Below are 15581 nucleotides of genomic sequence, written 5' to 3' on the forward strand. Positions count from 1 at the left end.
AATGTACAATAACCAACCACTGATCTCAAAATAAATGAGATTGTACTTTTAAATAATTGTCTGAAACCTGATTAAAACATAATCTGAACTTTGTCAAAGAAGTTCATTTAATACAGCTAAGAATAAGATGGTGGAGATTGTTTTAATTGCATCCCTTATCAGCTTCTTGTATGTGTGTAAAGGTTTAGGGAATAGAAAATGTTTTCAAGAATTCAATGATATTTTTATTGGAGGACCGCCATGTTACTCACTAATTGTTTCATTTTATGATTTTTAGGGCTTTCTCAAGACACCTCTTGATACTAGCTACAGGTATTAAATGACTTGGGAAAAGTCTGAGTCACGACAATGAAAGGGTTATCGAGCAGCCGAGGCCACCTTCATACAGCCAACTGTGACCTTTCATATGATGCACTTTCCCATCAACAGGAAAGGAAGCCATACATAATCAGTCCAGTTAACTCCCAGCCTGGGGAGCATTCATATTACTCCCAGCGGAACTCTTTTCACTCAGACTGCACCGTTCCACTCAATGACCAAATATCCAGCAGTACTTTTCCCAGAAGACATTATAGTTCACATCATGATCTCAAGGATGAATGTGCCCTCGTGCCTGCACCCACATCCAATAAAATTAATCGGATACCTGCTAATCTCCTGGACCAGTTTGAAAGGCAGCTCCCAATCCGCCGGGATGGCTTCCATACATTGCAGTATAAACGGTCAGCCCTGGAACAGCGAAGTGAAAGTCCAGGACGGATACGCCATCTGGTCCATTCAGTGCAGAAGTTGTTTACCAAGTCCCATTCTCTGGAAGGTCCTTCCAAGGGAAATATAAATGGCCATAAAGCAAATTCCGATGAGGTGCATGCTGTGAAACGTGGGAAACGGAGCAAGAGCAGAGAAAGGAAGTCAGAATTGAAGAACAAATCTAACATTTCAAGTTGGTGGAGCTCAGAGGATAACCTGGATGGTGATGTATGCCTTTATCATGGACCGACAAACGTGATGACCATGGGTCGATGTCCTGACCGCTCAGCATCCCAGTACTTCATGGAAGCTTACAATACCATCAGTGAACAGACCTTGAAATCTTCCCGCAGCAATAATGACATGAAGTGCACAACTTGTGTAAATATTCCCCTGAACGTTGATGCACAGATCATGAAGAAAAGCTCGTGGTCTTCAACTTTAACTGTCAGCCGAGCCCATGAAGTTTATCAGAAATCCTCAGTGAACCTTGATAATAAAACTCTCATGAAATCAGAAACATGCCAGCAAGAACGTTCATGCCAGTATCTCCAGGTATGCATCAAAACAGTGTATGTCAGGAGTGATTAAAGTTGCAACCCTCATTTATAAACTGAATTGGTTTGGAATGCAGGGGCCATGTTTGTTGAACACAACAACATTAGTACAGTAGACCCATAAAGTTCCTGTTAATGCATTGGAAAAAGGTTATCAAGAGGTACTGCTTTCATAAAATGTCCTGGGCAAATTATGTTTCGTCTGTTTATATTGGCACAAGTTATATAATAATGCATCCTAGCACCTTTGTTATGAGCCTTTAATGATATACAAAGCTGGGAAATTTTATGAAAAGAAGCAAATACTTATTCAGCTTCAGTTTGTTGCCAGTAATAAGTACTCTTGAATTGCTCAATTGATGGTAGATATAAACTTACTTAAAATCCCCCTTCTTAGATGTCTTCAAGCTAATTCTCTATATCACATTTTCTGACAGAATCTTCAGTCATTTTTACTCATAGGTAATCTCTGCACTATAGAATTTTCTGGAAAACTTTGAGAAAATCAAAATAAGAGTGGAATGGTATCAATTCTTTTCCCCAGACAACTTAAATGCATCAGATTTATTCTATTTTTAACGTCAAAATATCATTGAGTAGGAACTTCTTTTGCTCATTTGCATTGCCCATAAAATACATTAACCAATAGCTCCCTAAGCATATTGTCATAGATCAAATTCATTCAAAAATCTAGTAAAAGAGGACTTCATGCATTTATGCCACTTCTTACCACAGATTTTAGAGTTTATAGATAATAAATCACTATTTTCAATATTTCATAGATTATTTTTGTTCCTCCATTTTAAAATTGCTTCTTTGAATGTTTTAATGGCATTAGATCCTGCTAACTTTAAAAAATACAGACAAGTCATGATTGTGTTTTATTATAAATATGACTGTTCTTAATGTGGACTAATGATGTTTTAATTACTTCAAACTGTAATTTAAAAACAATAATAAGACAGAAGTGATTTTAAGGGAAAAATTTGTGTCACATTTATTATTTTCCTGTTTTTTTCTATTTCCATTCTATATTGGGAAATAAGTTATGTAAGAGAATAAAGAAATGGCAGAAAAACTGGGTAAGTATTTTGTGTCTGTCCTCACAGAAGCCTTTCAGAGATAGTGGAGAGCAATGGGTCTGCAGTGCAAGAAGAGCTTAATTAATTAGAACTTGTTTTTAAAAACAGCGCATTAGCAAAATTACTGTGAGTGAAAACCTATAAATTCTCAGAAGCGGATGATCCTCAGAATCAGAATCAGATTTATCATCATTTACATATGATGTGAAATTTGTTCTTTTGCAGTTGTAGCACAGTGCAAAGACGTCAAAGTCTATAAATTACAAAAGTAAAATAAATGATACAAAATATAAGAAATAACGAAGTACTATTCATTACTAATAGCTTCAATATCATATTTCCAGGGAGCAATCCACGCTCTAAGCTCATCCACCTTTCTTACAATGCTCCTAGCATTAAAATAGATGCATTTAAGAAACTCTCCACCTCTTACCCTCTTTTTATCCTTAATGGAGCAAAGAACTTTGTTACCTTTTTCTTCCTTGTCCCCTACATCTTTGGTCTGAGTGCTCCTGATCTCTGTCCCCTGCCTATCCTCCCTCACACACTGTCTACTAGCTTTCTCTATTTGTGAACTAACCTCCTCTCTCCTAGTCTCTTTAATTTGATTCCCACCGCCCAGCCATTCTAGTTTAAAGTCACCTCAGTAACCCTCGCAAATCAATATCAGGATATTGGTCCCCCTAGGATTCAAGTGTAACCTGTCCTTTATGTACAGGTCACATCTGTGTCAAAAGAGGTCCCAATGATCCAAAAACTTGAATCCCTGCCCCCTGCTCCAATCCCTCAGCCACGCATTTATCCTCCACCTCATTGCATTCCTACTCTCACTGTCACGTAGCACAGGCAGTAATCCCGAGATTATTACCTTTGCGGTCCTTTTTCTCAACTCCCTTCCTAACTCCCTATATTCTCCTTTCAGGACCTCTCCCCTTTTCCTACCTATGTCATTGGTACCTATATGTACCACAACCTCTGGCTCCTCTCCCTCCCACTTCAGGATATCTTGGACACGATCAGAAATATCCCGGACCCTGGCACCAGGGAGGCAAACTACCATCTGGGTCTCTGGACTGCGTCCACAGAATCGCCTATCTGACCCCCTTACTATCAAGTCCCCTATTACTACTGCCCTCTGCTTCCTTTCCCTACCCTTCTGAGCTACAGGGCCGGAATCTGTGCCGGAGGCACAGAAATATGATGTTGTAGCTGTTAGTGAAACGTGGTTGCAGGAGGGGTGTGATTGGCAACTAAATATTCCAGGATTTCGTTGATTCAGGTGTGATAGAATAGGGGGGGCAAGAGGGGAAGGTGTTGCATTGCTTGTCAGAGAAAATATAACAGCGGTCCTCTGGCAGGATAGATTAGTCAACTCCTCCAGGGAGGCTATTTGGGTGGAACTGAGTTATAGGAAAGGTGGAGTGACGCTTATAGGGGTGCATTATAGACCACCTAATGGGGACCGAGAACTGGAGGAGAAAATTTGTAAGGAGATAGCAGATATTTGCAGAAACCACAAGGTTGTGATTGTGGGAGATTTTAATTTTCCATACATTGACCAGGAAGCCCATTCTGTAAAAGGGCTGGATGATTTGGAGTTTGTCAATTGTGTGCAAGATAGTTTTTTGCAGCAATACATAGAAGTGCCAACTAGAGAAGGGACAGTGTTGGATCTCCTGTTAGGGAATGAGATAGGGCAGATGACGGAGGTATGTGTTGGGGAGCACTTCGGGTCCAGCGATCACAATACCATTAGTTTCAATATAATTATGGAGAAGGATAGGACTGCACCCAGGATTGAGATTTTTGATTGGAGAAAGGTTAACTTTGAGGAGATGCAAAAGGATTTAGAAGGAGTGGAGTGAGACAATTTGTTTTATGGGAAGGATGTAATAGAGAAATGGAGGTCACTTAAAGGTGAAATTTTGAGGGTACAGGATCTTTATGTTCCCGTTAGGTTGAAAGGAAAGGTTAAAAGTTTGAGAGAGCCATGGTTTTCAACGGATATAGGACACTTGGTTTGGAAAAAGAGAGGGATTTACAATAAATATAGGCAGCTTGGAGTTAATGAGGTGCTCGAGGAATATAAAGAATGTAAAAAGAATCTTAAGAAAGAAATTAGAAAAGCTGAAAGAAGATACGAGGCAGCTTTAGCAAGTAAGGTGAAAATAAATCCAAAACGTTTCTACAGTTATTTAAATAGCAAAAGGATAATGAGGGATAAAATTGGTCCCTTAGAGAATCAGAGTGGACAGCTATGTGTGGAGCCAAAAGAGATGGGGGAGATCTTGAACAATTTCTTTTCTTCGGTATTCACTAAGGAGAAGGATATTGAATTGTGTAAGGTAAAGGAAACAAGAAGGGTTGTTATGGAAAGTGTGACGATTAAAGAAGAGGAAGTACTGGTGCTTTTAAGGAATATAAAAGTGGATAAGTCTCCGGGTCCGGACAAGATATTCCCTAGGACCTTGAGGGAAGTTAGTGTGGAAATAGCAGGGGCTCTGACAGAAATATTTCAAACGTCATTAGAAACAGGGATGGTGCCGGAGGATTGGCATATTGCTCATATTGTTCCATTGTTTAAAAAGGGTTCTAAGAGTAAACCTAGCAATTATTGGCCTGTGAGTTTGACGTCAGTGGTGGGTAAATTGATGGAAAGTGTTCTTAGAGATGGTATATATAATTATCTGGATAGACAGGGTCTGATTAGGAACAGTCAACATAGATTTGTGCGTGGAAGGTCATGTTTGACAAATCTTATTGAATTTTTTGATGAGGTTACTAGGAAAGTTGACAAGGGTAAAGCGGTGGATGTTGTCTATATGGACTTCAGTAAGGCCTTTGACAAGGTTCCACACGGAAGGTTAATTAGGAAGGTTCAATCGTTAGGCATTAATATCGAAGCAGTAAAATGGATTCAGCAGTGGCTGGATGGGAGACGCCAGAGAGTAGTGGAGGATAACTGTTTGTCAGATTGGAGGATGGTGTGTAGCGGTGTGCCTCAGGGATCTGTACTGGGTCCAATGTTGTTTGTCATATATATTAATGATCTGGATGATGGGGTGGTAAATTGGATGAGTAAGTATGCAGATGATACTAAGATAGGTGGTGTTGTGGATCATGAAGTAGGTTTTCAAAGCTTGCAGAGAGATTTAGGCCAGTTAGAAGAGTGGGCTGAAAGATGGCAGATGGGGTTTAATGCTGAAAAATGTGAGGTGCTACATTTTGGTAGGACTAATCAAAATAGGACATACATGGTAAATATTAGGGCATTGAAGAATGCTGTAGAACAGAGGGATCTAGGAATAATGGTGCATGGTTCCCTGAAGGTGGAATCTCAAGTGGATAGGGTGGTGAAGAAAGCTTTTGGTATGCTGGCCTTTATTAATCAGAGCATTGAGTATAGGAGTTGGGATGTAATGTTGAAATTGTATAAGGCATTGGTAAGGCCAAATTTGGAGTATTGTGTACAGTTCTGGTCACCGAATTATAGGAAAGATGTCAATAAAATTGAGAGAGTACAGAGGAGGTTTAGTAAAATGTTCCCTGGGTTTCATCTCCTAAATTACAGAGAAAGGTTGAACAAGTTAGGTCTTTATTCTTTGGAGCGTAGAAGGTTGAGGGGGGCTTGATAGAGGTGTTTAAAATTATGAGGGGGATAGATAGAGTTGATAACGATAGGCTTTTTCCATTGACAGTGGGGGAGATTCAAATAAAAGGACATGAGTTGAGAGCTAAAGGGCAAAAGTTTAGGGGTAACATGAGGGGGAACTTCTTTACTCGGAGAGTGGTGGCTGTGTGGAATGAGCTTCCAGCAGAAGTGGTTGAGGCAGGTTCGATGTTGTCGATTAAAGTTAAATTGGATAGATATATGGACAGGAAGGGAAGGGAGGGTTATGGACCAACTGCAGGTCGGTGAGACTAGGTGAGAGTAGGAGTTTGGCATGGACTAGAAGGGCCGAGATGGCCTGTTTCCGTGCTGTAAATTTTTATATTGTTATATATGGTTATATGTTTATTCATGGGTTCATGGGTTATTCAGAAATCTGATGATGGAAGAAAAGAACCTATTCCTAACTTATGGAGTGTGGGTCTTCGGGCTCCTGCACCTCCTCCCTGATTGTATTAACAAGAAGAGAGCATGTCTAAGATGATAAGTGTCCTTAATGATGGATGCCACCTTATCGAAGTACCACCTCTTGAAAATGTCCTCACTGGAGGGTAGGGCTGTGCCCATGAAGGATCTGGTTGTGTCTATAACTCTCCTCTTGTGATCCTGTGAATTGAACGTTTCATGCCAGGCTGTGATGTAACCAGTTAGAATGCTTTCCACCACACTCCTACAATAATTTAAAATGTCTTTGGTAACATACCAAGTCTCTTCAAGCTTCATCACAACTGCCTCAATGCCTACGAATTTGAAGCTGCTTACCCTTTCCTCCACTGACAGCTCATTGAGGACTGCTGTGTATTCTCCCACCATCCCTTTCCTGAATTGCCAAAATATCATCCTGAATCTTCATTCCAAAGTATTGAAAGAGTTAGCTGTGATAGTGATTTCATCTTCCAAAGTTCCATAGATTTTAGAACAATTCTTACATATTGGGAGGAAGCAAAAGTAATCCCACCATTTAAGAAATAAGGGAAATAGAAAATGGAGGACTATAGACCAGTTCGCCCAGTGTCATTAATAGGGAAAATGTCAAATGAATTATCAGGGAGTAATAATATAGCAGGGTCAATATGGATTTATAGAAGTGGAAACCTATTAGAGTTTTTTTAGGTTTAACAAGCAGAGTAATTAAGGGAGAACCAATGGATGACCATAAGATATAGGAGCAGAATTAGGCCATCTGGCCCATTGAGTCTGCTCTGCCATTCAATCTTTGCCAGTATTTTTCTCTTCTCCTCCTCAACCCCAGTTCCCGGCCTTCTCCCCGTAACTTTTGACGCCATGTCCAATCAAGAACCTATCAATCTCTGCCTTAAATACACCCAATGTCCTGGCCTCCACAGCTGCATGTGGCAACAAATTCCACAAATTCACCACATTCTGACTAAAGAAATTTCTCCTCATCTCTGTTTTGAAAGGGCATCCCTCTATTGCAATGTACTTGGACTTGCAGAAGTTCTTTCTTAAGGTGAAACACAAGAGATTATAGAACAAAGTTTTTTTTTAACACATGGAATTGTAGGAAATATACGAATTGTGACTAAGAATTTGGTAATGGATGGAGAATAAAGAAGAAATAAACTTCAAGGAGGTTGTAATCTGTAGGATGCCATGGGGACTGGTGTTGAGTCACAGCTGTTCACAATCATTTCCTGTAATTAAGGGATGAAGCGTATGATATCCAATTTTGTTGATAATAGATGAGCTAAATGTCAGTGCAGATTGTGAAGAAGATACAAAGAGTCTTCAGGTTCTAAGTGGATGGGTGATAACATAACAAATGAAATAGTCTCTTTGAAGTTGCTCACAATAACTGAATAGTGGAGAATTCAGTGAAGAGGTAGGTGAAAGCCCTCCATAAGTAAAGCAGAATGCTCAAACCCTTACCTGGCTTAAAGGTGGATAACATGCCAGGATTTATCCTATGTCCAAGATGAGAAGTGTCCTTAATGATGGATGCCACCTTATTGAAGCACCACCTCTTGCAAGTGTCCTCAGTGGTGGGGAGGGTAGGTAAATGAACAATAATAATTACGCTCCATTGCAGTGCTCGTCATATCCTTATGGAGCTGGATTTAACCCAATTGCTTGAAACCTGCTTTTCCTGAGCCCATCTGCTTATTTTGTTTAAATAACTCTGATTTAATCTGTTCACTATTTATGACTTACTAGTACCTTTTCAAAAAAATTTGCAGTGTTACAAAGGTTTGAATGGTAGGAACAGCAGGAAATGTACAACAAAGTGTTTACAGCTCTGTTCTACAGCACTTTACTACTCACTGGCTCTAGAAAATATTTTCTTGTCATTTGTCCTCATCAGCAAAAAAAATTAAGTAACCCCCGAAATTTCAAAGGAGTTGAATTGACTGGATTTGCTCCCCCTTCTCCCACATTCTTAGTTTGGCTTCTTCTCCTTTCCATTCCAGTCCTGATGAAGAGCCTCTACCGAGAAGTTCAACTGTTTATTAATTTCTATAGACGCTGCCTGACCTGCTGAGATCCTCCAGCATTTTGTGTGTGTTGCTCTAGATTTTCAGCATTTGTAGAATCTCTTGTGTCTGTGACTGGATTTGCTTCATTGTCAATGAAGAAATATATTATATCCCATGGTTTACTGTTAATGATCTCAGTAGGTGACATATCACCTCTATGTAACAATAACCCTCACAAGTCAAATTGTACATTACTTTTATCATCCTGCAAAAAGTCACGACCCATTCATATTGGTATGGATTTTGCAATCAGTGAGAAGGTGTTTTGGACTTCCATGAAAGAAGCCAACAAAGAATTAGCAACCATTGTGATTGATTGCTGCTTGGTCTCAAATCAAATTGGTGCTGAAACCCAACAGTAGTTTGACCTTGTAAATCAAATTTCATAATTCAATTTGCTTACGTACTGAGGAAAGTATAAATGCAAGCAGTATCACAGGAAGCAATAAACAGTCTTTGTGGTTTTAATGGAGGCGCAGTATTCTTTAAAAAGATTATTGTACTTCAAATGTCTCTTCAATGCAGATTTCTATTGTGATTTCTCAAAACCCACTCTGAATCCTCCAGTTAATCCATTTCTAAATTTCGCCACTGACTGCATACTTGAGTTTCAGACTCATTTCCACATAGTTTGCATAACAGTTTTGCTTGAGTGGCAGTGAATGCATTAATTGCATCCCACACAATCACATCTTTAAAGTATGCCTGTAACACAATTTATATTCCACCAATAGTGTGCACTTCATCTTAAAATAACCGTATGTATATAAAACTAATGTATTGGTGCCAGAAAATAAAGAAAACCTTCCCTTGACTTACCTTTGCATGCATTTATATGTACACTGATGATTCCAGCACAATGATTTCAAAATGATCAATAAACTGAACTATTGAATTTTCTCTTTTAGATTGTTTGGCAATAGGTTCATCCAAAAAAAAACTAAATTGAAGACAAAAGTGAATGTTTTCTTATAAATAAATTTCATCTGCATGTTGTTATTGACCCAGTTGTGAAGGACAAGAGTAGAAGTGTTAAAATGCTGTGAAGTTCATCCTTGCATACCTAAAATGCTGCTTTGAATTTTGCACTCTAGTTCTGATCAACCTAAGAATGTAAATTGCACATTTATTTTACGAAATAAGGTTATTCCTCATAGCCGGTATATTTATTTGACACCCCAATGTCAAGTAGAATTCTTAGCAGTAATATATCAAAGGCCATCAATCCAAACACAAGTTTATTGTTACCTACAGCTGCAGATCCCTTTCATGGTCAACAGACCGAAAGTAAACTGAAATACCATAAAATTCTTACATGTTGGGGAAAAAAGCAATTAGGAAGCTTGTGTGTGAAATTTACCAGCTGTGATAAATGAGTTAGGAGTTATTCACCTGGAAACATCAGCTGATCCCTATAATCAGTTCTGGAATTAGGAGGTGAGGCTTAGATTTGCTTGCTTTATTTTATTATCTTTTTCTTCTTACTGCTCCTTGTGGCACCAATTTACATTAACCTGACAAACAGAAGCAAAGAATTATGATTACTTTATGGATTCAGACCAACACTAATGGAAAAATGGTATGTGCATACATAAAGAAACATAAACAATTTCTGTGGTGCCTAACTGCAGGCGTAATTTTAGTAACTGATAATGGGATTGTCATATTCAGCGGAAATGGAAAGGTCAACATGGGAATGTTTTAGAAAGGTTGACAATTTAGAATCCTGCTCTACATTGACATCAATTACATCTGTTACATGGGAATACATTTGCCAAGCAGAATTATTCTGCTGACAGAATGATACTATACAGCAACACTTGCATTTAATCATTGACAAATAACTGCCTCACTCCAGCCTTGAAAATTAGATTTTCTGCTTTAGTGCTCCACTCCCCTCATCTCCTGTGCACCACACTATTCCAAACCCCCACCACCTATATCCTGGGGTCACTGCCCAAAATTCCGCAGGATGCGAGATCAAGTTTGAAAATACATTAGCAGAATACTGTTTCCCTGCTTGTGATAAATGGAAAGTTAAATAGCCAGGGATATGGTGGATGATGTATAATTAGCCTCTTGCTATCATTTACCTCTTCAACAAAAAAGAACAATAATGTATGTGGTTCATGTTCCTGCATCTATTATAATTCCATTTTGTCAACAGTTCCTGTGCATTGTCACCTTAAACATTTTTCGTATTTTACATCTGAAAATGTAAAGGTGTAAAAATGGCTCTACCTTTTGTGATTTGTCTTCCACACGGTTATATCACTAACTTCATCCTCAAAGTGAGTGGAAATGCTGTTACCTTAGAACTCTATGCTCTGCCAAATTTCAGCACCTTTCATATCACCGTAACTTCAAAGACTCCATCAGCAACCACTATGTCTTTATCTGTCAAAACCCTACTCTAATGCTCATGCCTGAGACCTAATATTCTGTGCCTTTCTAAACCAGCCTCTTCTTTAAAACCTACTTCGTTAACCAAAGCTTTGTTTACCTATCTCATTAAAAAATATGACCTTATCTGTAGAATGAGACGCACTTAATAGACCTACTGACCTTCATGGTGTGAGTTTTCTTCTTATTCTGGTAAATTTCATTCTGGCATTGCTAACAGGTATCTCTGAAATGCAACAAGTGTTACCATCAGACTAATCAGAATCAGGTTTAATGTCACTGGCAAATGTTGTGAAATTTGTTCTTTTGTTTCAGCAGTACAGTGCAATTCATAACAATAAAAAGCTATAAATTACAATTAGAAATATATACATACATACACAGTGGCATGCAAAAGTTTGGGCACCCCGGTCAAAATTTCTGTTACTGTGAAGGGCTAAGTGAGTAAAAGATGACCTGATTTCCAAGAGGCATAAGGTTAAAGATGACACATTTCTTTAATATTTTAAGCAAGAAAACTTTTTTATTTCCATCTTTTACAGTTTCAAAATAACAAAAAAGGAAAAGGGCCCAAAGCAAAAGTTTGGGCACCCTGCATGGTCAGTACTTAGTAACACCTCCTTTGGCAAGTATCACAGCTTGTAAACACTTTCTCTAGCCAGCTAAGAGTCTTTCAATTCTTGTTTGGGGGATTTTCACCCATTCTCCCTTGCAAAAGGCTTCTAGTTCTGTGAGATTCTTGGGCCGTCTTGCATGCACTGCTCTTTTGAGGTCTATCCACAGATTCTCGATGATGCTTAGGTCGGGGGACTGTGAGGGCCATGGCAAAACCTTCAGCTTGCGCCTCTTAAGATAGTTCATTGTGGATTTTGAGGTGTGTTTAGGTTCATTATCCTATTGTAGAAGCCATCCTTTTTCATCTTCGGCTTTTTTACAGACGATGTGATGTTTGCTTCCAGAATTTGCTAGTATTTAAATGAACTCATTCTTCCCTCTACCAGTAAATGTTCTCCGTGCCACTGGCTGCAACACAAGCCCAAAGCATGATCGATCCACCCCCGTGCTTAACAGTTGGAGAGGTGTTCTTTTCATGAAATCATGCACCCTTTTTTCTCCAAACATACCTTTGCTGATTGCGGCCAAAACGTTCTATTCAAAAGGTTCAAAGGAACATCTAAACAAGCCTGATGCATGTAGGAAACAAGTCCTGTGGACTGATGAAGTTAAAATAGAACTTTTTGGCTACATAAATAAATGTGAAGAGGGCATGTCCTGGGTGAAGATCCATTCAAAATGAGAATTGATCACAGACACCAGTTTAACTGTGGTGGCAGGTAAAGTTTTAGAAACAATAATGAGAGAAAAAAAATTAACAGATACCACCGGTAGATTTGAGTTAATTGAGGAGAACCTGTGCAGACTTGTAAAATGCAGTTTGTATTTGACTAAACTGAGCGAATTGTCATGGAATTAAAGTATTAAGAAACAAAAACCTAAGGACAGAAACAGTGACTCAGGGTATTTTTTTAATCTGGATTAGAAGACTGTAGTTTTCCCCATAGTCATTGCTAAGATCACTGCATTTTATATATACATATATATGATTTGGGTATTGGAATGCAAAGGAAAGATCCAAGATTTGCAAAGATATCATACTTGGCATTCTGGCCAACAGTTATACTGCAATTATTTTTGACTGCAGCAACTCAAGATAGACTTGCAGAATGGGGAAATAGGTTGCAAATAGTTTTTAAGAAGATCAGTGTAAGGTGATGCATCTGACAGAAAGAATTCGAGGAGGCAGTACAGATCAAATTACAGTATGTGTGAGGGAACAGAGAAACCTGTAAGGTTCATGTGCATAGATTTTTGAAGAGACAAGACATGACACATAGAGAAAGTAGTTAGCAAAGCAAATAGACTCCTGGGTATCATAACTAGAAGCTTTGAATACAACAACAGAAAGCGGTATAAAGATTTGATTAGACCATAAGTAGATCGTTGCACCAAGTTTATGCCACCACAGTTTTGGAACATTGTGGAAATCCTTGAGAAGGTAGAAAGGAGATTCACCAAAATAATTCCAAATGTGAGACTTTTGAAGTCTGCAGCTGGAGAAGATGAGGTTCTGTTTTCTCTTTGGAGCAAAATAGGTGGAGGGAAGTGTGCAACATCAGGATAGGTAGGCATGAAAAAAGCTGTTTGCATTTGCAAATGATACAATTACTCAACAACACAGATTTAAGGTTTTGGATAACAGCTAGGGGTGTAGGAACAACTTTTCTGTACAATGATTAGTGATGATCTGAAGCTCACTTCATACCAATGTGGTGGAAGTAATTTCAAACGGAAGATGAGTAGAACTTGACAGCTATAAACATCCAGTGCCTACAGAAATAGGGTAAAGGAGAAAGACCGACAGAGTTTCTTTACAGAAAACCATGGGTTGAATAATCTTTTCTGTGTCTGTGTGATCCCATAATGAGTGAATCTCATAATGACAGCAAAACCTCAGGACAATTGGGTGCTGGATTCAACAGCAAGTGGTGTACCAGCAAAGCAAAATAGATTCATTCAGAGCTGATTGAAATTAGTCTTCTCCCTCAGTTGAGCATGAATCACGCAGCACTAAAGTAAACAAATTAATTCCTAGTTCCGTGTAATAAGAAACTACACAAAACTCTTCTCTCACTCTCCCTACATTTAATGCTGCAGGATTATAGAAATCAACCAGAGTTTGGTCAATCAAATCAAGGAAAAGTGCAGAGAAAGAAGTCATTCAATTCATTACACCTGTGCTGGCACTTCTGTAAAGATACCCAATCCATTCCATTCCTTTGGTCTTCCCAATAGTCTTCAAGAATTTCTCTTCCAGTATTTATCCATTTTTTAAATATCACTGTTGAATGTACTTTCACTAACCTGTCAGGCAAAGCACAGCAACTCATTGGGTTAAACACAAGAGATTCTGCAAATGCTGGAAATGCAGAGCAACACACACAAAATGCTGGAGGAACTCAGCAGGTCAGGCAACATCTATGGAAATGAACAAGCCATTGACATTTCAGGCCAAGGATCACGAATGGAAAGGAAGGGAAAAGATGAGGGGAGGGGAGGGGAAGGAGGACAACCTAGAAGGCGGTATGTGAAGCCAGGATGGTGGGAAAGGTAAAGGGCTGGAGAAGAAGGAATCCGATAGGAGAGAGAGTGGACCATGGGAAAAAGGGAAGAAGGAGGGGCTCCAGGGCAGGTGATAGGTAGGTGAGGAGAAGAGGCAAGAGGCAGAGTGGGGAATAGAAGAAGAGGGAAAGCGGAGAGGAAGGAAACAAAAATTACCGGAAGGAGAAATCGAAGTTCGTGTCATCTGGTTGAAGACTTCCTAGATGGAATATGAAGTTTTGCTCCTCCACCCTGAGAGTAAACTCATTGAGGAAAAGAGGAGGCCATGGACTGATATCTCGGAATGGGAATGGGGATAGGAATTAAAATGATTGGCCAGTGGGAAATTCTGCTTTTGGCAGATGGAGTGGAGGTGCTCAACAAAGCGGTCCTCAATTTATGAGTCTCACCAATGTAGAGGAGGCTGCATCGGGAGCATTGGATACAATAGACAACTCCATCCAATTCGCAGGCAAAGTGTTGCCTTACCTGGAAGCCTGGATGGAAGTGAGGGAGTAGGTGAATAGGTGGGTGTAGCATTTCTGCTGCTTGCAGGGAAATGTGCCTGGAGGGAGATTAGTGGAGAGGGAATCACAGAGAAAGTGACCCCTGTGGGAAGCAGGGAGTGTCGGGGTAGCTAAAGATGTGTTTGGTGGTAGGATCCTGTTGAAGATGGTGGACGTTGCAGAGAATGATGTGTTGGATGCTGAGGGTCATGAGGTGGTAGGTGAAGACTAGAGGAACTCAATCCCTGGTAGGGCAGTAGAAAGATGGGGTGAGCATAGATGTCTGAGAAATGGAGATGTGGGATAAGGCAACATCAATGGTGGAGGAAAGGAAACACCAATCTTTGAAGAAGGAGGACACCTTTGATGTTAAAAATGTTTCCTCTTTGTGCCACTGTCCTTTTGCCAATCACCTTAAAAAAATTCCTTTTGTTACTGATTTTTCTGCCACTGGGAACAATTAGTTCTATCAACGCCCACTAATGTTTTGAGCACATTTATTAAACCCTCAATCTCTCGGCTCTAAAGAGCATAATGCAAGATTCTCCAGTCGCAATATTTAACTGAAGTTGTTCATTCCAACTACCATCCTATTAAATCTCTTCCCCATCCTGTCTGAATTGTCGACATCTTTCCTGAAATGTGGTGCTGAGAAATGAGCAACATTCTTGCTGGACTAACCCATGTTTTATAAAGTTGTTGCATCTCTTCTTTGCCTCTAACTTCTGTTTACTTATTACAAAAACCAAGAGTCAATTTGCTATTCCAGTACGTTCTTAATGTTCCTGTCAACGTGAAAAATTCTGGACAGAATGCCTGAGGACTGTCAGCTGCTGCACCTAATTTGAAAGAGTACCATTTAGTTCATGTCACTTATTCACAGTGTTCCTACCATAATGCACCACTTTATACTTCCCTACTTATAATGTTATCTTTTTTATCCCTTGTTACCCTGAGAA

The 15581-nt window shown here is 39.4% G+C and overlaps 1 protein-coding gene across 15 annotated transcripts in view; it reads left to right on the forward strand.

Moving 5' to 3' along the window:
* Nucleotides 1-15581, forward strand: part of dlgap1a (discs, large (Drosophila) homolog-associated protein 1a) — an 890995-nt gene that overhangs the window by 656760 nt on the left and 218654 nt on the right. For all 15 annotated transcript variants that reach the window (XM_063062219.1, XM_063062200.1, XM_063062175.1 and 12 more), the window contains one exon: nucleotides 278-1305. In XM_063062219.1, coding sequence (XP_062918289.1) covers nucleotides 349-1305 — 957 coding nt within the window. In that variant the 5' untranslated portion in view covers nucleotides 278-348. The remainder of the gene's footprint in view (nucleotides 1-277; nucleotides 1306-15581) is intronic.

The sequence above is a fragment of the Mobula hypostoma genome, chromosome 1, assembly GCF_963921235.1.
Source record: "Mobula hypostoma chromosome 1, sMobHyp1.1, whole genome shotgun sequence".
Lineage (NCBI taxonomy): Eukaryota > Metazoa > Chordata > Chondrichthyes > Myliobatiformes > Myliobatidae > Mobula > Mobula hypostoma.